This window comes from Sprattus sprattus (assembly GCF_963457725.1).
Source record: "Sprattus sprattus genome assembly, chromosome: 1".
NCBI lineage: Eukaryota > Metazoa > Chordata > Actinopteri > Clupeiformes > Clupeidae > Sprattus > Sprattus sprattus.
This window is the reverse complement of record NC_137920.1, coordinates 54,462,400-54,485,790: the sequence shown is the minus strand read 5'-3', so window position 1 is coordinate 54,485,790 and position 23,391 is coordinate 54,462,400. Positions and strand designations below refer to the sequence as shown.

The following is a 23,391-nucleotide window of genomic DNA, read 5'->3' as shown; positions in this document are numbered from 1 at the left end:
TTTAAAGAGAAGGGCGTTTACTATCACTGTGATGATGGGGTGGCACCACTATGGTGATTTTGGCTGCTTTATTAACTTCATATCAAGCACAAGCAGTTTCAGAAAACGTTCTGTATTTCAAATCAGTGTTCAATGATTGATTGGCTGTCGTCACGTTCAAGATGCAGAGCCGAGATGCGCACAATAGGCTGAAGTTAACAGGCATAAATCGTGCTGGCACATGTGAACACTGACCTGCCGTGACGTTGAAGTCTATGATAAATTGCCTACCTGTTAGGTTTGTGTAGACTCGATGGGGTGGGGAAACGAATAGGTGGTGAGGAAGGGTGGTACCTTCAGAAGGGTAGGGGAGAAATTAATCATTGATCGTTAAATATTTACTGGCATCATCAAGCTCAATGTTTGTTGAAATTGCGAGGCTCATTGTTTAAAATTTTGACCTAACGCTTTGAAGAAGAGGTGCGGGCAAACCAAAGCGCAACGGACATAGCGCACAAACAGACTGCGAACTGCAGTACAAAGAGTGTTGGTTGTGGAACTGTTCTTTATCATTGAGATAAACTGAACGGAACAGACATGAATCCAGCAGTCGAAGTAATGGCATTTCTTCTTGGTTTTCTTGGCTGGATAATGGTCGGGGTGGCTCTGCCAAATCGGTACTGGAAGGTGTCCTCTGTGGACGGCAATGTTATCACGACCTCAACTATTTACGAGAACCTATGGATGTCCTGCGCAACGGATTCTACGGGAGTCCACAATTGCCGTGATTTTCAGTCATTGCTCGCCCTTTCTGGTACGTAAATAATATGATGTATAGAAAGAAAGGATAACCGGGTAGGTGCATTATTTGTGGCCTTAAGATCACCATCAGATTATCTCTTGCCACTGTATCAGCAATGAGGTCCGAGAATATATCACAAATTATACTGTTTCTCTTTTTCACCAACTGACATGCAATTGTTTTTCGATATGCTTGTACAATGTAGTACTTACAAAGACAATTCGATTGTGGGAAATTGACATTTTCTGAATAGTCGTTTAAGAAAGTTTTGTCTTTATCCAGTCTCCTCAATACCCTTTTAACTATCGCTTGTGTTCATAATGATGGATGATGAGATGGGATGTGGAAGAAAATGAAGACAAGATGATATGTGATCGTGGCTAAGCCAACAAGAAACGTTACTTGTTATTTGTCGTCTTTTGAAAAGCTTTTTATGTTCGCTTTCTAAGCCACCTGTTAGTACACACATACAAATGTTCCCACACGCGAGCACGCACACGCACACGCACACACACGCACACACACGCACACAAAGAGAGGGTGTGGAACGAGGTTTTTCGAATACAAAACTGTCTCTTTTTATGCTACCCAAAGTATTTAGCCTGTGTATTATTATTGTATGTGCGCTATTAATTATGATGTATCCTTTCATTAAGGTTACATTCAGGCATCCCGTGCGCTCATGATTGCCTCAATTGTGATGGGATTTTTTGGTATCATCGCAACCCTGGTCGGTATGCAGTGTTCAAAAGTAGGAGGAGAAAACTATGTGCTGAAAGGACGGGTCGCTGGAATCGGTGGAATTTTCTTCTTACTGCAAGGCAAGAGTGCCACCTAAAGGCTGAATGATTACAGTACCGATAAAACAAGAGGTTTAGAATAACTTTATAAACATATTTAAATTATTTGTCTTACTTCTAGGTCTGTGCACAATGATCTCAGTTTCTTGGTATGCTTTCAACATCACTCAAGAGTTCTTTGATCCACTATATCCAGGAACAAAGTAAGTATTCCCTAAACCCAATGTAAGTAATCTACATGAACGAGGCAACATGCTGAGGCCTATGTTTGAGTGCCTTTCTGCATTAAAAGAGATGTACTTGCGTGTCACAGTGGAGACAAATATTTTGTAGGTTTGCAATCAATCTAAATGAAAAGAGTTGATATCTTTTAAAATGCTATCTTCATAACCTTGTGTATATTGTGTGTGCTTCAGGTATGAAATTGGAGAGGGACTCTACATTGGCTGGTGCTCGGCCACCCTTGCTATCTGTGGTGGCTCTTGTCTTATGTGTTCCTGCAAACTGGAGTCCACTGACGAGAAAGTGTGAGTTAACCAGCCGTCTATGGATCTCAGAAAAAAACAATCCCAGTCTGACCAATATTTATATTCAAGCCAGTAGCTTAAGCGTTTTTGATATGGCTTGTGTACGGTCCTGCTTTAAAATATTGTATTTGCCTTTAAGCATGCTAAGTTTTCTATCTACCTGGACTATACTAAATTAAATGTCTTCTCCATTTCCTAGGCCTTACCCATACCAGCCTCCTACTCAAGTAACTGCCTATTCTGGGCCAGTGATGCCTCAGGGTCCGCCAAGCCATTTTAGCAGGCATCAATATGTGTGAGAAGTGCAGCAGTGTGTTGATGCAAATTGCCATGACAACACGCAAACGACAGATAAACAAACAGCAAATAAACACCAAAGTTTTCTCTTCTTCATCATAAACTCAAACCTTTTAAGTTTGGTTGACTTTGTTTGTAAATAATACCCATGCTGGCTGTGGACGGCTACTATGCAAGAGATACATTTAATTAGTTATATTATTTTGCTTTACATCGTTGACATAATGACAACTAATTCCTTTACAGCAGACTGAAATTCATTCATTAACCTTTCTGAAAATATAGTCAAATTGAGAGGCTGGTAAAAGTGGTTTCTCTGGGAGAGAGTTACTCTCTCTGGCGTGTACTTTGGGCTTTGTAACTTTGCAGACTGTTAACATGCACAAAAAGCTATTTAACACACTAAAGGAAAGGGGGAAAACACGGAAATAGGTCCTCTTTAAACTGCACAAATCAAACAACAATTACTTTGATCATAGTATTTTGAGTTTTATAGTGAATAAAATGTACAGTACACATAAAGATTATTTTATATCAATCAGTGTTGTCTTTAATTTGAGTGTGTACATTCTTGTGTCTATCTAACGCCTTTTGATGATGTATCTTTAAATGCTTTCATGAAATAGTTTGACATCCAATGTGCTACCCTTTAATAAAAACATATTTTTAAAATAAGTATTTTTTCATATAAGTTTTTCATATGCATGCAGAAGTAGCTTGGCTTGGTTTTAAAGGTATAATGTGACATGTGGTATATGGTGTTCTGTAACCGTGCACCATAAAATCTTCCACGAACAGCAAGGACACAGAATAACCAAGAATCAAGTGACTTGTATCGTTAATTACCTTATATGAATCATGTGCTTATGAAAGCAGGAACATGGCTTTTCTGTGTTTCTGTATATTTGTGTAACTGAGATCATTAGGTGCCACTTAGCCTGCATATGTATAAGAGCATGTTTAGACCAGAGGTGATAAGAAGGGAACTGTGCTTCTTCCCCCCATGTAAAAAGCTACTACACCCAAGCATGATTAGGAAGGAAGGACGCCTCACATTCAGATGGACTCGTTGTGAGAAAGCAAAGTGTACCAACACAACCAAAATATGCCTATTCAAGCAGTGTCCTGATTGGTTAACACATGGGACTATGTACAGTCTATGTATGATGGGTTTACAGATGGGATTATGTATAGCCTATATATGATGTGATTATACTTGGGATGGAGAGTACACTTCACATAAAGACAAATGTGTTGAACACTTCACACACACAAAAAAAAACAACAGATGAATGGGTAACGAAAAGACAACTGCAGTGAAGGTGGATATGTTGTGGCCTGTGAGGGACCGAGTCAGCCACCCCACGTTTTGGGATGCGGGCTGACTGGAGTTAGTGGGTTTTCCCCCAATGCTTCTCTCTTGCTAGGCGGAAGCACCCTTTAAATAGGCTGCCTATGGGGCTAAATTGGTTCAATTGGTTCCCAAAAGGTGAAATTCCCCCAAAAAAGGGCGTTTCACAAATTCCATGATAACGTATTAGATCGATAAATGTAAGATGGTCATGTGAAAAGGTGAAATCCCCCCAAAAAAGTGAAACGCCCTTTTTGGGGGGATTTCACCTTTTCACATGACCATCTTACATTCATCGATCTAATACGTTATCATGGAATTGTGAAACGCCCTTTTTTGGGGGGATTTCATCTTTTCACATGACCATCTTATATTTATCGATCTAATACGTTATCATGGAACTTGTACCCCATTAGCAAGATTACAGTAATGAACACATGCATTGTGTTTCAAGCCAGTTTTACGACCAAATGCACTCAGTGATCTTTGCAAATCTAGGCCGTGATCCAAGGTGCAGAGGCAATACTGTACTCTTCAACTATCAGGGCTCATAGAGTCTAATGACAGAGTGTAAACCTGCGTGACCCAACAGAGCCTTCCTGCACAGCCGTGAAAAGGTATCATATTGTCAAATGAATAGAGTTTTCATAATTTATTGACAAAATATCTATAATGCCAAAGCAGGCATTGAAATAGCAGGTAAAATAAAATCAGAGCTTGTATTGCATTAGTATGGCTCAAGAAGGCAGCTTGGTCATATTGGTTCTAGTTAGCAGGCATTGGCAAAATGCATCATTGGCTAAATTCATCACCTTACCGGCATTAAGGTAACATTCCCTCATATCATTGTTCTTGAACTCTTATTGGAGATGTTGCATAAAGGTCAATAAATATGCATCAACATATGTTTTCGTGAAATGGCTTATCATTTTTGAACAGAGAGTTTTAAATGATAACCCTAGATGCCCTGTTATAAATGCGAGTACAGTTTCTAGGATAATGCTGTCCCAGCCTCCCTGCTCAATCGTTAACCTAGTAAATATTTGATAGACATCAACTACTGATATATACTCTACTCGGCAGAAAACCTATTGAGTGTTTTAGGGGAACAATCAAAGGTGTCAGTGATGATGGCCCCTCAGATGAGGCAGCCAACGATACTCCATGGAACTCACTGTGACCGAACCTTTTTATCATACTAATAAAAACTCAAGGTTTTTTATTGCTGGGAATGTCGCCATGTAGGCTTGAGGATTCAATACCTAGATAAAAAAGGATGAGAGACATTTTAGAAGTAGTGGCTCTTTGTCTGGGCTTTCTGAGTTGGGCGACGGTTGGAATATCCTTGCAGGACCAATATTGGAAAGAGTCGACCACAGATGGTAGTGTCATCACTACCTCCACGATTTATGGAAATCTATGGATGTCATGCGCCAGCGATTCAACTGGAATCTATAATTGCCATGATTTCCAGTCGCTGCTGGCACTTCCTGGTAAGAGTGTAACAATGTAATTTTGTAAAAATTTAAATATCCATATATTTTCCTGTGCCATAAGAATGTAAAGAGTGATTGATGTTGCTTATCATGTTGTTGTTCTGCTGTTGATGCTTGTTTGATGATAATTCAAAATGCTTATTCAAAGATACTGTTAATTATAGTTAGTCTAACCCTAGCCCTATTAAAATACAATATTTCTAATTTGGTCATTTATTGACAGCTTATTGAAAGGCCAATAGCTCAAAATATCTGTTTCCATATTCTTGACTTTAGTAACATTTTAATGATAATGAGTAGCTATAAATAAATATCTGATAACACCAGTGCTTAATGTGTAAATCAGGAGGTCCCAGACCATAGAGAGGGCGCTGTTCCAGAATTAGGTGAAGTTATATTTACAACCACCAAAGCAAACAGGCTTAGAAAACAAACTATTATCTCCACCTTGTTGATTAGCTAAAAATATAAATAAAGAAAGGAAGTAAGGATTCGGATTTGTTTTACAACGAAGGCTGCTTTAGTTGGGCAGTTAAAAAAAAAATAATGTTTTGTAGAAAACCTTAAATAGATTTAGGAATGAAGACGCTTCAAATGGGGCCCCCAGTTGCCATGCCGATCCTTTTTCTAAGTATTTTGTAAGCATATATTTAAACACAACCTACATTTTGAGAAATGGCCGTCTGGTTCTCTTCTCTGGTTCTCATGTCTTCATCTCAATCTCATTTAAAAATTAAAGTCCCTTCACACCTTACAAGCTACGCATATAACAAGTATGCCTTTCAAGCAGACAATCCATTTTGATGGCCTTGATGGTTTTATTGGAAAGGAGAGAATCTGTGTTCAAAGTTTAAAAGATGCCATGAAACAATTATATTCGTATAAGGAGTTTTTGTCTAAAACTTGCAAGCTAGCTTGCTAAAAGCCAACAGACGACAGCACATATAAGCTAGCTAAATTATTAACTGATGCATTTTTGGCACAGATCACAAAATGACATAGCCTAGATAGTAACCTGAACAGCTACTGGTTATGATCGATATGTTAATCTGTCTCTTCACATTGACCATATGCCATCAAAATGAATTTGCCATAAGACAATAAGAAGTGACAATATTGCTATGGGTCCGTGTCATAGTGCATTAACTCTCAGTGCCCCCATGCTAAACTGCCCCACCAGTGTGTTTCCACACGTTTTCTTTTCAAACTGTTCTCATGTGTTATGTGTGTGTGACACATCTAAATCTTTCCTAATTCCCAATTTCCTAATCCTAAATCTGACAATTTTATAAACTGAACATATAATATAATATCAGATCTTAACTTTGCCTAAAGTTCTGTTTTGCAAAAGCTGTGGTACCTAAGATAACATGCTCAATAATAAAACAAATGTTGAATTGGTCATAAAACATACAATTTATTACTTTTTGTAGGACTATGTAACTTTTATATACAAATAAAGTTTATAATAATAATAATTATTACTAGACCAATAAATATAAAACTGTTCAGCGAGCTAACTCAAGACTAAGGCTAATTTTGTGTCCCTAGCCAAGGGGAGGCAAAAATGCTAATGTTAGCTAACAGTTAAGTTGTGCAGTGCAAATTTAAAATAGATGAATTAATTAAAGAAACTTGTCACTCCTACAGACATTTACACACCTGGTTTAGTATAAGACAATGTTTTGCTTCAGCTTCAACTACTTTACAGGTAGAAATCTGACCATTATTTCCTCACACTAACTGATCGTGTGAGCTAGCTTTTTACTTTGACATTGTAACCCCATAAAATGAAGAGAGACCTGTCAGCCAATTAAACACTAGTATTTCCAAGTATTTTCCAATAAACCCGCTCTGATTAGGCTTGCCCCCGTTACTTGAATAAAAAAAACTACAACATACGGCCTTTTTTTACTGATATTCTGTTACTTTGTGACAGACCACTCAAATTGGGGTATTAACCGGGGCTGAAGAAAGAAAATCTCTGAATGCCAGCTAATTACCTTCATGTCTTGGTGTCCACTTAAGGAATTGTATATACCATAGGCCATATATATATTTCATTTTACATACAACATAAAAGGGATGAGAACATGTGCGTTGCTTTGTAATGTGTTTTTTTTGTCTGCTTGTTGCCAAGGTTATATTCAGGCATGTCGTGCATTTATGATTGCGGCAGTAGTGTTGGGGACTTTTGGGATAATCTCAACCCTGTTAGGTATGCAATGCTCAAAGGTGGGAGGAGATAATTCCACCCTTAAAGGCAGAATTGTGACTCTTGGTGGACTATGCTTCCTATTGCAGGGTAAGGAAATAAAACATTTTTTTTTTTTTTTCCATGAAACGCTTGTTAGCTTTTTCCAAGAAGTGACACATTTTGTCTTTTTAACCAGGCCTATCTACAATCGTTGCAGTTTCTTGGTATGCTTTCAATATCACTCAAGAGTTTTTTGACCCACTCTATCCAGGAATTAAGTGAGTTATCTTAATCTTAACCATTCTTTTCTTTATCTTTCATCCTTTCCAAAGTTAATTTTTACTGCTATCTGAATATGGCTACTTATTTGTAACATCCTGTTAATAGAGACTACTACTAATAATAATAATACATTATCTGAACATTACTAACAATTCAACATGAGTAGTAATAACCTTGTGAAATAACACAGCATAATGCGGATGTTGGTGATAATGTGCTGTGTGATGTCTGTATTGTGTGTATGCAGGTATGATGTGCTGTGTGACGTCTGTATTGTGTGTATGCAGGTATGAAATCGGAAATGGCCTGTACATTGGCTGGAGCTCCGCGCTGCTTGCTCTCTGTGGCGGATTCCTTTTGCTATGGGCCTGCAACCTGGGAACTTCAGAAAACATAATGTGTGTGTCCATCCATATGTTGCGAATACAACAGACATGCGTGTTCCATTTTCCCATTATTTGTTTCTCTTATTTTTTCTTCTGTAGAACTCTTCCATCCCAGCCGCTCACAAGATCTCACAAGATCGGCAGATCTCATTCACAAAGCACATGCAGTCAATATGAGATGAATGCATACGTCTGAGGGAGGAAGAACTCATCAAGATATAAATTGGGCTGACCAATACTCAGTTGTTTACCTACAAAAGTCCAAAAGCCTCGTGTCCCAGAAAGGCCACTGTATGGAGCCTGTAATGGAAACAATCTAATTATTCTTAGAAGTTATTCTTGGTTAAGTGCCAGCCCAGATATGTGCACAGATGGTACAAACCTCTAAATAACTAATTGTCTCTATCAGTTAAGAATATAAATGCATCAGAAATGGCAACTCTGGTCGACTCATGTATTCTTCTTCATGTCAGCTCTTAATTTTCATCAGCTCATTTTTAAATCTTCAAAAGCTAATTTTGTCTTCATACCCAAGTGGCCTATAATGGGAATGCAGCGACGATTAAGTTGTGTGTTTTCTAATTCAAAGAACCAATATCTGACACAAAAACTGTTAAATATGTCAACATCTATATACATGCCCTATAGTGCCAGGGAAAACCTTAGACGTTACATTGATGTTATCTACAGTACAATCTAAGGTACATCCAGGACTGTCAACAGAAAAGCAGAGGTGGAGTCAATCTACACTCAACATCTGTAGGTTTCCATTGGACTTGTCATGACTATCAGTATAGCACATAGTCAGCATACCAATTCTTTTGGGGAAAATGTATGTAATGGTCTGTTTTATCATAAACTTTGTCTTCTAATTGTGTTTTTAAAGCCTCTATGTAGTGTTGTGTGCTAATGGTCAAAACAAAAATGAAAACAGTATATACTTGAAAACTTCTAAGCTTAGCACATGAACATTGAGTTTCCCTCATAAATATTTCAGCTGGAATTACTATTTGTGTGCTCAGTTCTCATATACTGTGGGGAAAATAAGTATTTGAACCCCTGCCGATTTTGCAAGTTTGCCCGCTTGGAAAGAAATGTGTGACCTATAATTGGAATTGCCTATGGTGGTGAGGTTAAAGGTGTGTAGTATGATTCTTTGGACAGGTTTCTTTTATACACGTCACCAGTTGAGATCAGGTGTACCTTATTAGGCCTAATGAGGACTAATATGTGTGTGCCTTGTGGGCACATAACTGGTCTGTGGGGGCCAGAATTCCTGCTGTTTGGTACGGGTTGAAATACTTTTTGCCGCAACAAATGCAAATAAATTCATAGCTGTTTTCTGGAGGTTTTTGTTGATATTCTGTTTCTCACTGTTAAAATAGACCTACTATTATAATTCTAAAGCACACATTTCTTTGCAAGTGGCCAGACTTGCGAAATCGGCAGGGGGTCAAATACTTATTATGACCGCCGCGCGAGAGCGTTTAGGTTTAGGCGTTTTTTTTTTTCTTTTTTAGCCTGCCGATTTTCTGTTAACGATTCCCGGGACACTGAAACACCGGGATGCACGAAATTTGGTGGGCATGTAGCCTCACTAGATTAGCGTGGAACCATTGATTTCCGTTTTGATCTGTTGCACCCCGTCGGACTGGACCTCAATTTTTTTGTATGTTGGTCTTAAGAGGCCACGTCAACCATTCCACTACCACTTATTTCATGTATAGCACCACTTAGTTACAAATGAAAAAGCAAAAATGGAGTGTTGTAAAACATTTAAATTGTAAGTTGACAAGGCCAGAACTGCACGAAATCGGAGGAGTGGGATCATTATGACACCTTCTGACTGCACGCTAAGTTTCGTGGAATTCCGTTCGGGGGGGGGGGGGGGGGGGGCATGCAATAAATTGATTTATATGATTATACACCAACTGGCCTGTAGGTGGCGCGACACAGTTTTCTTTGAATATCCTGAGAATCGTAGGGCCATGGAGGGCCAAATTGTTCTTGTAGGTTTGTGTCAAGGGGCCATGTCAACCCATACCATAACCAGTCATTACATGTATAGTGCCACCTAGTTAAAAATTAAAAAGTAAAAATTAGGTGTTTTAATCGAATATATGTCAAAGTGCTCGAAAAATTACCAAATTTGCCAGGGACATCAAGCCTGTAACCGTTCATCTTCGGTAGAGTTTTTGTCCATGGATGGAGCAAAATGGCTCTGTAGCGCCCCCTAGAACATTGCAAAAAAACCTGCGCATTGGGGTTATTTTGGCATAGCTTGACGGAATTCGGTACATGTCTTCATCATGCTTGGACGCACCAAAAAGTCTCTCAACGCCATGGTGGCAGGTCCACAGGAAGTCGGCCATTTTGAGTGGAGTGGAGATGCGTTTTGACGGCGTTTGCACACCTTGCATCTGATTGAACTCCTCCAACAGCTTTAATGGTAACGCCTTGAAATGTGGTCCGGCTACTCTTCAGCCATGGGCGACTAAAAGTTATATTGGATTTTCTCATTAGTCGGAAGGTGTGGGCGTGGCAGCCCCTCAAACTTTGCCAACTTGTTAGTGCTTGCCACAAAACACAAAGTCTCTTATAACTGTTTCGTACATTGTTTGATCCAGAGACAATGTCTTAGGGTGGACGCTGGATGCGGCCCGAACGTGTATGTCAGACTGATATCACCTATAGCGCCACCTGTTGGTGGTTGGAATCTTCACTCTGTTTTCACACCTTGCATGTGATTGAACTCCTCCTTCAGATTTAATGGTGATGCCTTCAAACGTGGTTAGGTTATTTTTTTTAGCAATGGGGAATTAAAAGTTATGAGAGTCCTTTACAAAGTTTGAAGGGTGTGGGCGTGGCAAACCCTCAAACTATGCACTCTTCACAACTTCAGTCACTTATAACTTATGCATATATTGTAGAAAGAGCACGAAATTGAAAGTGGTGGATCATTATGAGACCCTCTAAATGCATGCCACGTTTCGTGCAATTTTGTCCTTGGGGGGTTATACAATAATTTTTTTTATGTGACTGTACACCAACTGGCCAGTTTTCTTCGGATATTCCGAGAACTGTAGGGTTTAGGAGGGCCACATGTTTTTTGTATGTTTGTCTTAAGGGGCCATGTCAACCCATCCCCTAAGCACTCATTTTATGTATAGCACCACCTACTTAAAAATAAACACACAAACACACTGACAACCATGACTCATTCTGTGCCAAAACCTACTGAACAGTTTGGCGGTCATATTTTGTAACGCTTTGCGTTACGTCTAGTTTTCCCTACTGTAGAAGTCTTATCGTGAATATAGTTATTGTGAAGCTAGTGAGGCATAGACTGTGGGAGTAATTAAGAGACACGTGAGATTTTAACGGCTATTGCTCCCTATGTTGTACTAAACTGCACTTTTGGCACGTGAACGTGAAGTGACGTGAACATGTAAAGCTAATGACTGTTAATAAATGACCAAGTTCATACAGGAAACGGGAGAGACGCCCCTAATTAGTGACAACGCAACCTATCCAATCACTTTGCTCCCATACGCCCGCGCTAGTTTAAATTCTCCGGTCTCCAGGCCAGATTCACCCAGCTCTTGAGCTATGAAGCCGCTTATTTGCTCCCTCCTCCTCCCCAGCTCCACCTGTCTAGATCTGCTTATAGTTAAAGGGGGATTTTCGTTAATTCCTGCTTGTCTTATTTATTGTGGCAGCAATTTACAGTGTAAATTGTATTTTATGCAGCAGTTGCAGTTTGCAGCTTTATCTTGCAGCAGCAGCTTGAGCAGATCTAGGGCGCCATGACCAAACATACTACCTTGTACTTACATTAATAAAATCTTATTTACTAATTCTGAGAGTTTCCTGTCTGAACTTGTATTTAGGTTTCCTCCGGTAGGAGGTAACCTATTGTTATTGTAGGCTTTCCTATTTAGGTTTCCTCCGGTAGGAGGTAACCTATTGTTATTGTAGGCTTTCTTCTGTTAGTACCATGGGAGTCAATGGCAGCCCCTAGAACCATATGGTAACTTTTTGTGAAATTTGGCACACTCATTAAGGACAGTCCCTTCTTCATTCACACCAAGTTTCATGGCTCTCATTAGACCACTCTAGCGCCACCAACAGGTAAAAGTTGGACTTTTGTAACACACGCAACTTTTGAACCCTATGACCGATTTTCAAAAATGAGGTACCATTGGATTCCCTGGATCAAGACGAATTAAACCCACCCCTTGGCGTCAATTTCCGGTTATATAGATTTTCCGCTATTTCCGGTTTTATCAAAAACCTTTGAAAGCCTACTCCTCCTACAATTTTTGGCAAATCTTCTTCAAAATCACCAGAGATGATCTTCAGACCTAGCCTCACAAAAGTTACTTTTTAGAATTTTGATCCTCACAACCGTTTGTCCGGTACAGCCACTCAAATTCAGCAGAAAAGTCGCCAAACAGAAAGTGAGGTCATATCTTGCCAAATCTTTGACAAATCAACACCAAACTTGATATGTCACTGGAAGACACTACAACATGTTGCCATGTGCAAAGGCAACTTCATATCTTGAAAAATGATTGATCTAAAGCAAATTGGATACATTGTTAACGCTAAAATAATGCTTTACACATCTGCAGGTCAAAAAGTGAAACTCTGATTCAATCACAAGTTCATATGAAGACACTTGAGAGAGTTGGTACACAAATCTGAAAAAAAGTTGACTGTAAGATGAAAAGTAGATTTTTGGTGAATATTTGAAACATGCATGCTTGACTACTTGCTAGGGTGGTTCTCTATAGAATGTCTCTCTGTCTCCTCATCCGCACGGCTCCTAAATCTCACACACTCAGTCTCCCCTTAACACACGCGCAGGCTTTGTTTTACGCACACACATTCTCACAGACACACAGCTTGGTGTCACACACATACATTCTCACAGACACACAGGGTAAGCGCACACACACACAACCTCCACTCAGTCTAAACTTCAGGGCAAAAGCATTGTAAATGTTGGATTTGAAATGTAATATCCCATTGGCAAGTCTGCAGCATGGATTTTTCTATACAGTGACAAATTGTCACAAAATTACATTTATCCCTGGTTCGCAATGTTTGGAGGAGGAAACCGCCATCGCTGCTTGCAGCTTTATTTATTATTGTTATTACAAATACTTACTGCAGTTTACAAATAACTAGTGTGTCAGCTTCACTGGATAATGCCTGGCTCAGACTGTTGCGTTGCAATGCGTTGATCCAATGGATGACGGAGGGTGTGTCTGGTGCATGGGGTTGTGTTGATAACGGAGACGTTATAGTGAGATACACGGTTCACACGGTCGCGTTAGAATGCGTTGATGCGTCAGGGTTAACGGATCCCCATTAACTTTGAATAGTGTAATGTCATCCTTTGCCGAACTGAACGGAGCCACAATTCAGTTCGTCAAAGGATGACGACACCCCATTCAAAGTGAATGGGGATCCGTCGCCCTTAACGGCTCAATGCATTCTAACTCGTACGTGTGAACGGTGTGTGACAGGTCAACAAACGTATCACGCCGTTAGCTAGCTGTTTTAATTTCACGCTCTTCTTTTTAAACGTGATCTGATTGGCCAGCGCCTGTGCTGCCGTATTTGCAGCAATTTGATTGGCTGACGCATGCATTGCCTCTTTGAGTTGAATTTTTTTTTAACTTTCAGCACAAGCAACGGAACACAACGGAACGGAACTGAGCCACAATTCAGTTCGGCAAAGGAAGACGTCTATGGAGGACCAAACCTGCCATATTTACAAATGAATGAATGAATAAATAAATGGCCACATCCATGCATTTAGACATAAATAATTCCTATTCCTTTTCCTTTCCTATTTCTATTTCTATTCCTATTCCTATTCCTTTTCCTTTTCCTATTCCTATTTCTATTCCTATTTCTATTCATATTTCTTCTTCTCAATATGTTAATGAGATGTGTCAATCAAAAATAGGTAGGCGGTATTTGACACACCATTGGCTAATCGTTTCAATGCGTTGTATTCGATTATGTTAGTGGATGTTCTCTCAACTAGATAGTCAGTCATCATAACTAGCGAAAGCGCAGTTTGCTAGATAGATAGCTAGCTAACTGCCAGCAGCTTCATTTAATTTGGAGCAGACATATGTGTTTTTTGCGATGTATTGAGTTGGGAGTGGGGTCTCACACACTTTTTAATCCACAGCTGGCAACTTTCCTCCTATGTTTTGGGCTTTGGAAATGTGAACATAAACGACGTGTCCCTCTAATCTCTCAGGGTACCTTGTGTAAGATCTACAAGTCACGTAGGCACACTTTCGCCATGCTACTCAGAACTCAAAGTTGTCGGACCTTCCTTTCTCAGTAGCGGTTGCTAAGGTATGATTGGATATACATTTTAGTTTTCAACGAAATTGGCCAGCCTGGCCAAGTCTCTGGCAATTGCCCTTTTTATGTCTTCCATGACAGCAAGGTAAGGCTAACATAATCGAATACAGCGCATTGAAAACGATTAGCCAATGGTGTGTCAAATACCGCCTACCTATTTTTGATTGACACATCTCATTAACATATTGAGAAGAAGAAATAGGAATAGGAAGAGGAATAGAAATAGAAATAGAAATAGGAATAGGAATCATTTCTGTCTAAATGCATGGATGTGGACATTTATTTATTAATTCATTCATTTGTAAATATGGCAGGTTTGGTCCTCCATAGACGTCACCCCATTCAAAGTGAATGGGGATCTGTTATCGTTAACGGATCAACCCATTGCAATGCAATAGAGTGAGCCAGGCGTAAAGCTGACACACTAGAACAGTTCCACTTGGGGGCGCTGTAAAGACAGAAAACTGTATTACACGACCCACACAGGAAAAATGTAATTATCTCAGGTCACATTGGACTAATAATTCAGTACATATGAAAGATGCTATCTTGAAACACCGACTGAGGAAGCATGGTTGTGTATTAATGTACTTTCAGGGAGTGATGTCCTTACAAAACAACCCACAAACAGATAACCCAGACATCAGCAAGTAAAAGGTCAAGTACAGTTAACTGACATGGCAGTATGAAATGATGGACTGTATCATTTTGCTACCATCAAGCTTAAATTGTCACAGTGTTCCCCGACTTTAAAGGCACCCAAGGAGCAAAGATGAGACGTCGTTGTGTGGTGAGAACTGATAGAAAATCGTAAACAACAACAATCGCCGCCATTTTTTTCCCAAATCTTTATTTATTGGTGCCACCAATAAATAAAGCGGGATTCCAGTCAATGGAAAAATGGCCTCTCCCCACCGGCGATTGTTGTTGTTTAAGATTTTCTATCAGTTCTCACCACACAACGACATCTCATCTTTGCTCCTTGAATGTCGATATGTAATGGTATGGAGTTATTGAAACTTACTACGTGTAAAAAAGACTAGAAATTGAATGTTTATTTTTCGAGTCTCAAGCCTCGAAAGTTGCACTGGGTGCCTTTAAGCACTTGCACAATGCTGATTTCACAATTGTTAGATCTTATGTTCAAGTGTGGATGGTTAAAAAGACAGACTACCTGGCCCTGCCATACAGGACGAATTAACATAGTTCATTCTTGGGGGCCTCCTCTGCAAGCTTGTCTAGTGCTGCCCCGTGGAAACGAAGTGAGTGCCACCCTTGGCTCTTGGTGAGGTCCTGAGCGCCCTTGGCAATATAGAAGTCCATTGAGGGAGTGTTCCAGTCCAAAACGGACAGCTGCATATTGGAACACTGCTGCTCCTTGCCCACCTGTGCAGACACGGTCACTTTGAATCAGTTATGGACCTCGTTTGAGAACCAGAAGCTGACAGTACCCAGCACTCTGCATTCCAGTGAAAAGAATGTAAAAAGCTGTTTCTGAGTGACTGTACTGGTTGGATATGTTCCTACAGAACTGTTTGTCACAAGTCTTAGTGCAGATCACATAAGAGATCACATAAACTTTAGCAGAATTTCAATGAAATCGATGAAATCAATTAAAAGGTATCCACCTTTTGAAACTCTTCCCACTAGTGAGACTGCCTAACTCACATTATTATCTCAACAGATATATCCTCAGACAAACACAAATACAGCATATATAGGCCTTCTGCACTCCCCATTAAAATGGCAGTTTAAACTCTGTATTAAGAGATATCGTAGATTTGACAATCAAACCACTTACTTTGGCCACTGAGCTCATCAGTGCTTTTCCCATCCCTTTACCTGGGAAAGAGGAAGGAGAGTAGCTTTTACAAACCTGCTGCGTAAACACTCACACACACAGAGACACTTAAACTCGATTATACACATAATTTGAAAAAAAGAGGATTACCTCGGAATTCTGGCATGACGTACAGATCTCCCAAATAAACAGACTTGCCTTTGATTGTGCAATAAGTATAAGAGAATAGGGCGTAGCCAACGTTGACGTGTCCTGCATGTGAATTCACAAAGATGTAAGGTTATCATAACCTCCGTCAAGAGTTCTGTATTTCAATCCATTAAGATGTACATTTAGCCTGGAAGTATGTGATGCAGAGGATGCATCATTCCACATATCCACACTAAGTCTGAGGGCCAGGCCTGTTAGAAATAATAATACTGCAATACCACATACGAGTTCAAACCATATTAAAAAGGATTGTAGTCGTCTGATGCTAATGGTTGCTAGCCATTCTAATTATAATTTATAAAGCCTCTTGCAGTTGAATTATGGGCCTGCATTTGATTGAAACATAGATCTCAATAGTGGTTTTCCCTGTGCTTTTTGACTAAATAGTATACGCCTTCATTGCTTGTCTTTACTGACACCTGGGATTTACCACATGAACAGTACCACTCTGTTAAGAACACAACTGGGCAGCTGAGGTTAAGAGATGGGAAGATGTTAAGCTCATTCAGGTGACAAAACAGAGAGCACTCGAGCAAGAAAGAAGCACAGCAAAAAACCCAGATACAATTTTGAAAACACCTTGCAAGATTAATCTTATTTCAATTATATACCATGAACAAATAGCCTATTGGAAATAATCTGATGTATCAATGTCATTTCACCAATTAAGTTAAATGTAACACCCTGTTGGATTGACCATAGGAAATATAAGCAGGAGTGAATCTATTGTAGTGGTTCTTCAGTCCCCCTTCAGGCCTAGATGCTCGCAGGTGGAATATTGCTCATAGTTACCATCTTTAGTTTTGTGTTCCTCGGGCACCTCTGCAATGAGACACTGATAGAAAGGATTGTGACCAAAGCCGTTCCGTTTCAGGTCTAGACAAATGAAACACAAAACCACAAAACTTGACTATGTAGGCCTACGTTTTATTGTTTAGCTTTTCATCTCTCAAACCACTGTTTTTTAGCCTAAACATGAGCATGCATTGCTTAAAATAAAAGTTATTATAAAAGAGATAAACTGACACCTTCAAGAGATATCTTGACCTGATCGGAAATGTTTTCATATTCTGACAATTCCTGAAAGTTCAGAGAAAATATGTGTTAGGGGAAACATATTAATTCCATTATCTCGGTTCATTCAAATTTACATTGCGCACTGTGTTACTTCCTGGTATGAAATGCGCTGTACAAATAAAAGTTTGATTTATGATTTGATTTGACTTCATTGGCGTGCATTCGTCATATGAACTCAAAGTGTCCATTCTTTGCTGTTTAACTTACTTTTGTCATCCGAAATATGTCTGTACAATCTTCTGGTGTGGCGGCCCGAATAGTGAAATCCATTTTGAGATAATTTATGACAGACCTCCTAGAAAACACGAGAACTGTCCTTTGGACCTGGAGAGAAGCCTCACCAGCCTTAAGAACATGCTTTCAAGTACTCTATGGGTTAAGAAGACTGCTCCCCCATCTGCATCCAGCAGTGCCTATGTTACACTATGAATTGCATGTTCAAGAGCGTCAATACGCACCAATAGTTACGCAAACAGCATGTGCGCGTCTGATAAACGTTTGGTTCTCCAGAACCAATAAACCAAAGCCTGTCCATTCCCTAATTAATTTGTTTAATTCTTGATAGCTGCACTTTTATTACGATTGATAACACCAACCCAGAAACCAAAGTGCTAAAGTTTCAATAGAAATTTGAAAACTCAGGCTAAGCACATGAAGATTGAGTTTCCCTCAGATTTCAGCTACTTTTTTTGTGCTAAGTTATCATATGCACGACTTATCGTGAATATAGTTACAGTATGTGAAGCTAGTGAATAATGGACTGTGGGGGTTAGGAAGAGACCCGTGAGATTTCAACAGCTATTGCTCACTACTTTGTAGTAAACTGCACCTTTGACACAGTAACAAGTGACGTGAACATGTAAGACAATGACTGTATATAACTGTTATTTACAAATACAAATTGTTGTGTCCAAATAACTAGTGCGCCAGCTTCACTGGATAAAGCTGACACACTACAACAGTGCCACTTGGGGGCGCTGTTAACACAGCATACTGTATCACACATCCCCACAGGAAAAAATGATCTCATACCACATTGGACTAAAAATGCAGTACATATAAAGATGTTATATTGTAACACCGACTGAGAAAGCATGGTTGTGTACTTTCAGGTAGGAATGTTTGAACAGAATTGATGGCAAAGAAATCATAAGTGCTCTAAATAGTCTAATAAACCAGAAGCATATAAACAACCCACAAACAGATGACCCAGACATATCAGCAAGGAAAAGGTCAAGTACAGTTAACAGACATGGCGGTATAAAATGATGGACTGTATTATTTTGACACCCTGGCGCTTAAATTGTCTGTATCAATGGTTTAGTGTCCCCCGACTTTAAGCACTCTGCTGATTTCAGAGTTTGTAGATCTTACGTTCAAGTGTGGACGGTTAAAAAGTCAGACTACCTACCCATATGCGATACAGGACAACATATTTTAATGTTTAACTGCACTTGCAGTACATTTAACGCTGTTGACCTTGTAACGTGGATAAATATCACATTGTGCAATATTAGATTCTAGTAAGGCAATCAAGTGTAGATGGGGCACAGTTGAAGTCTGTGTAGTCGCAGTTATTTTATAGAAAAAATTATTCCCACCCAGAGAGTCAAGAAAATCATATTCAATATAATCAGAGAGATGGTAATAAATGATGAAAATCAACTTACAGTTACTAACAATGATGTACTGTACGAGAGGATCATGACTGACCATATACACATCACAGTCATTATAATCACAAACAGTCACTACAAATCATCACAGCCAAAATTGCACAAGGATTAATTCTTGGGGGCCTCCTCTGCAAGCTTGTCTAGCGCTGCCCCGTCGAAACGAAGTAAGTGCCACCCTTCGCTCTTGGTGAGGTCCTGAGCGTCCCTGGCGATGTAGAAGTCCATTGAGGGAGTGTTCCAGTCCAAAACAGACAGGTTCAAACGGACACACTGCTGCTCCTTGCCCACCTGTGCAGACACGGGTCACTTTGAATCAGTTATGGACCTCGTCTGAGAACCAGAAGCTGACAGTACCCAGCACTCTGCATTCCAGTGTACAGAATGTAAATAGTTGTTTCTGAGTTACTGTACTGGTTGGATATGTTCCTACAGAACTGTATGTCACGAGTCTTAGTGCAAACAGATCACATACACTTTAGCAGAAGTCTATTTCAATGAAATCGATGAAATCAATTAAAAGGTATCCAAACTCTTACCACTAGTGAGACTGCTTAACTCACATTATTATCTCAACAAATATATCCTCAGACAAACACAAATACAGCTTGGGGTCTTCTGCAGTCCCCATTAAAATGGCAGTTTAAAGTCTGTATTAAGATCGTAGATTTGGCAAGCAAACTACTTACTTTGGCCACTGAGCTCATCAGAGCTTTTCCCATCCCTTTACCTGGGAAAGAGGAAGGAGAGTAGCTTTTACAAACCTGCTGTGTAAACACACACACACACACACACACACACACACACACACACACACGCACAAACACACACTCACACACACATAATTTGCGGGGGAAAAAGTATTACCTCGGAATTCTGGCATGACGTACAGATCTTCCATATAAACACACTTGCCTTTCCATGTGCTATAGGTATAAAAGAAAAGGGCGTAGCCAACGTTGACGTGTCCTGCAGGTGAATTCACAAAGATGTAAGGTTATCACAATCTCCGATCAAGAGTGCTGTATTTCAATCCATTTGAAGTACTTAATAAGATGTACATTTAGCCTGGAAGTATGTGATGTAAAGGATGCATCATTCCACACACCCACACTAAGTCTGAGGGCCAGGCCTGTTAAAACTAATAATACTGCAATACCACATACTAGTTCAAAATATATTAAATAGAATTGTATTCGACTGACGCTAATGGTTGCCAAGGTGACAAACTTTGCTAGTATGTGGCCTGTCACCATCTGAATGAGGTTGCCGACTTCCTGTCTGCCTCCCACCGTCATCTTGCACGCGTGTGCTCATAACAAACTAGTTAATGTATGCCATTGCAAAAACAATGATAGAGAAAGTGAAACATTAAATGAGCTGTGAATTTTAAAGGCATGCACATTTGGATGCATACCCAGTATATAATTAAACAACCTGCAAAGAACCGTGGTGTGATGCGTTGTGTAAGAGGGAAACAGAGAGACCATAACTCTATAAAATGACAGTCCTGTCCTGTGTGGAGTTTGATTCCCCAGGGCACACTTATGGATAAAGGCATTCTATTTATAATTGATAAAGCCTCTTACAGTTGAATTATGGGCCTACATTTGATTGAATAATACATTTAAATGGTGGTTTCGCCTGTGCTTTTTGACTAAATATAATACGCCTTCATTGTTTTCTTTACTGATCCCTGGGATTCACCAGATCAACAGTACCACTCTGTTACAGTTTTTCACTATTGCTAAAACCCGTTTTTCAAAACAATAACGGCTTTCTCAAAACTGCACACAGACAACTGAAAACCTGACACACAAAATGCTAAACCTGACACTCCCTTTGCAAGATGACTCTTTGCTATCAAATCTCTTAACTGTTCACAAAGTGGAACTCGTGTTTTCATTTGGTACACACAGCCATATTTTCAAAACACACACATACATTCATTTAGTACACACAACTAAGCATTTGCTGCACACTACCAAGCATTTACAGCACACAGAAGTGCAAAATTGAAAACACAATCATCGAATCACACCATATGAATGACAATGACTCATTGAGCCATTTCTCCTTTTGTAAAATGTATCAGTGTAGGCCTACATTTTTCATAGTCAAATATAAAACAGCAATACTGTTGTTCTCACAAACCATATTTACAATTTCAGTCTCCTGTTCCACCAAACACTAGATTGTATTGACATAATATTGTATACAAAATGCTTACAGTTTTTCTCAATTGCTTACACACATTTTTTGAAAGCATGCCTCGTTTTCTCAAAACTCTAAACACAAATCCCAAAACAACTAACAAAAAATGCAAAACCCTTTATATCTCCTGGAAAATGCTACTTTACTTTAAAAAAAATATTGAAAGTGTGTTTTCTTCCTCCACAGTGTGGTTCTCTTTCAGTCCTGCAAAATACAAATACTGTGAGCACACTATATTCTATTGATATGCAGTATTACAGTACACAAGGCAAACAGATCTCGTACTTGTTCTCCATTCTGAAGGTTCTAATGAAAAACCATGAAAAACTCATTAGAGATGACCATTCTCCTTCTTCTTTCTCCTCCTCCTTCTTCACCTTGTCCTCATTCTCTTCCTCCTCCTTGTCCTCCTCTTCCTTCTCTCTGTCCTCCTACTCCTCAACCTCCTACTCCTCCTCCTTCTTGTCCTCCTCTTCCTCCTCCTCTCACTCTTACTCCTCTCCTTCTCTGGTTGTCAATCTTTTCAAAGTTTTCAATAGTTTACCAAACAAAACAGAGGCTCAAGACACTTTTATGGTGCAGTCCTCACTGCAAATTGGTCAAAAGACCTGAAAGTTTAGAGATTTGACTATTTATGTCTTGCAGGTTGATGCTTTGAGATTTTACTTGAGAAATCTGTGCAACAACAGAACTTTGTGTACAGTGTTTTGACAACAATGTGATGTGTAATTGACATCAGTGTGTTCACAAGGAAAATCAGAGTCTAATGCAGATAAGGGAGTCTTAAGTATTTCCCACTTGGGGCGAGCGATTGATACATGGCGTGAAGGTTGTGCAGATTGTGCCGAATTTTCGCTTTTTACTTCTTAACAATAGTGAAAAACTGTAAGAGCACAACTCGGTAGCTGAGGTTAAGAGATGGGAAGATTGCAAGCTAATTCAGGTAACAAACCAGAGAGCACTCTAGCAAGAAAGAAGCACAGCAAGAAACCCAGTCTCGTGCATTTTGAAAACACCTTGCAAGATTCATCTAATTTCAATTATATACCATGAAGAAATAGACTATTGGAAATCATTAGACTTATTAATGTCATTTCACCAATTCAGTTAAATGTAACACCCTGTTGGATTGACCATAGGAAATATAAGCAGGAGTCAATCTATTGTAGTGGTTCTTCAGTCCCCCTTCAGGCCTAGATGCTCGCAGGTAGAATATTGCTCATAGTTACCGTCTTTAGTTTTGTGTTCCTCGGGCACCTCTGCAATGAGACACTGATAGAAAGGATTTTGACAGAAGCCGTCCCGTTTCAGCTCTGGACAAAAAAAAACACAAAACTTGACTATTAAGGCCTACTTTTTACTGTTTTGCTTTCCATCTCTCAAACACTGTTTTTTTAATCCTAAATGTGAGCATGCATTGCTTCAAATAAAAGTAATTATACAAGGGAAAAACTGACACCTTCATGAGATATCTTGACTTGATCGGCCATTTTTTCATATTCTGACAATTCCTAAAAGTTCAGAAAATAGATGTGTTAGGGGAAACTTTCTATCATTTACACGTCATTCAAATCTTCATTGGCGTGCATTCATCCTATGAACTCATAGTGTCTATTCTTTGCTTTTAAACTTACTATTATCATCCGAGATATGTCTTTACAATCTTCTGTTGTAGCGGCCCGAATAGTGAAATCCATTGTGGAGATAATACAGTTTCAGACCTCTTAGAAAATGCAAGAATTGTCCTTTGTACCTACAGCGAACGTAAGCCAGCATTATGAAGAAGTGTGCAAGGACTCTGTGAATCGCATGTTCGAGAGTATCAATACGCACCGATAGTTACGCGAACAGCATGTGCGCGTCTGATAAAAGATTGGTTCCCCAGAACCAATAAACCAAAGCCTGT

General features: G+C 39.5%; 2 protein-coding genes and 1 pseudogene across 3 annotated transcripts; 2 read left to right on the top strand and 1 right to left on the bottom strand.

Annotated features, from left to right (window-relative positions):
* Nucleotides 1–576: 576 nt before the first annotated feature.
* LOC308376523 (claudin-15-like) lies at nucleotides 577–2,407 on the top strand (the record flags this gene model as incomplete). The annotated part of the gene is made up of 5 exons (XM_080852892.1): nucleotides 577–793; nucleotides 1,438–1,608; nucleotides 1,703–1,784; nucleotides 1,998–2,108; nucleotides 2,308–2,407. 5 exons carry the CDS (start codon nucleotides 577–579, stop codon nucleotides 2,405–2,407), a joined length of 681 nt encoding a protein of 226 aa, XP_080709018.1.
* A 2,625-nt stretch (nucleotides 2,408–5,032) lies between these two features.
* Nucleotides 5,033–8,313, top strand: LOC308379827 (claudin-15-like; the record flags this gene model as incomplete). The annotated part of the gene is made up of 5 exons (XM_080857090.1): nucleotides 5,033–5,249; nucleotides 7,393–7,557; nucleotides 7,646–7,727; nucleotides 8,019–8,129; nucleotides 8,217–8,313. 5 exons carry the CDS (start codon nucleotides 5,033–5,035, stop codon nucleotides 8,311–8,313), a joined length of 672 nt encoding a protein of 223 aa, XP_080713216.1.
* Nucleotides 8,314–15,707: 7,394 nt separating this feature from the next.
* Nucleotides 15,708–23,254, bottom strand: LOC308370382 (annotated as a pseudogene). Its single transcript has 12 exons — nucleotides 23,120–23,254; nucleotides 22,945–22,996; nucleotides 22,715–22,798; nucleotides 20,139–20,240; nucleotides 19,961–20,001; nucleotides 19,386–19,562; nucleotides 17,806–18,011; nucleotides 17,550–17,601; nucleotides 17,314–17,397; nucleotides 16,462–16,563; nucleotides 16,312–16,352; nucleotides 15,708–15,896 (listed from the first exon to the last, which is right to left on the bottom strand). The product of its transcript is annotated as an uncharacterized misc_RNA (transcript).
* Between the last annotated feature and the right edge of the window lie 137 nt (nucleotides 23,255–23,391).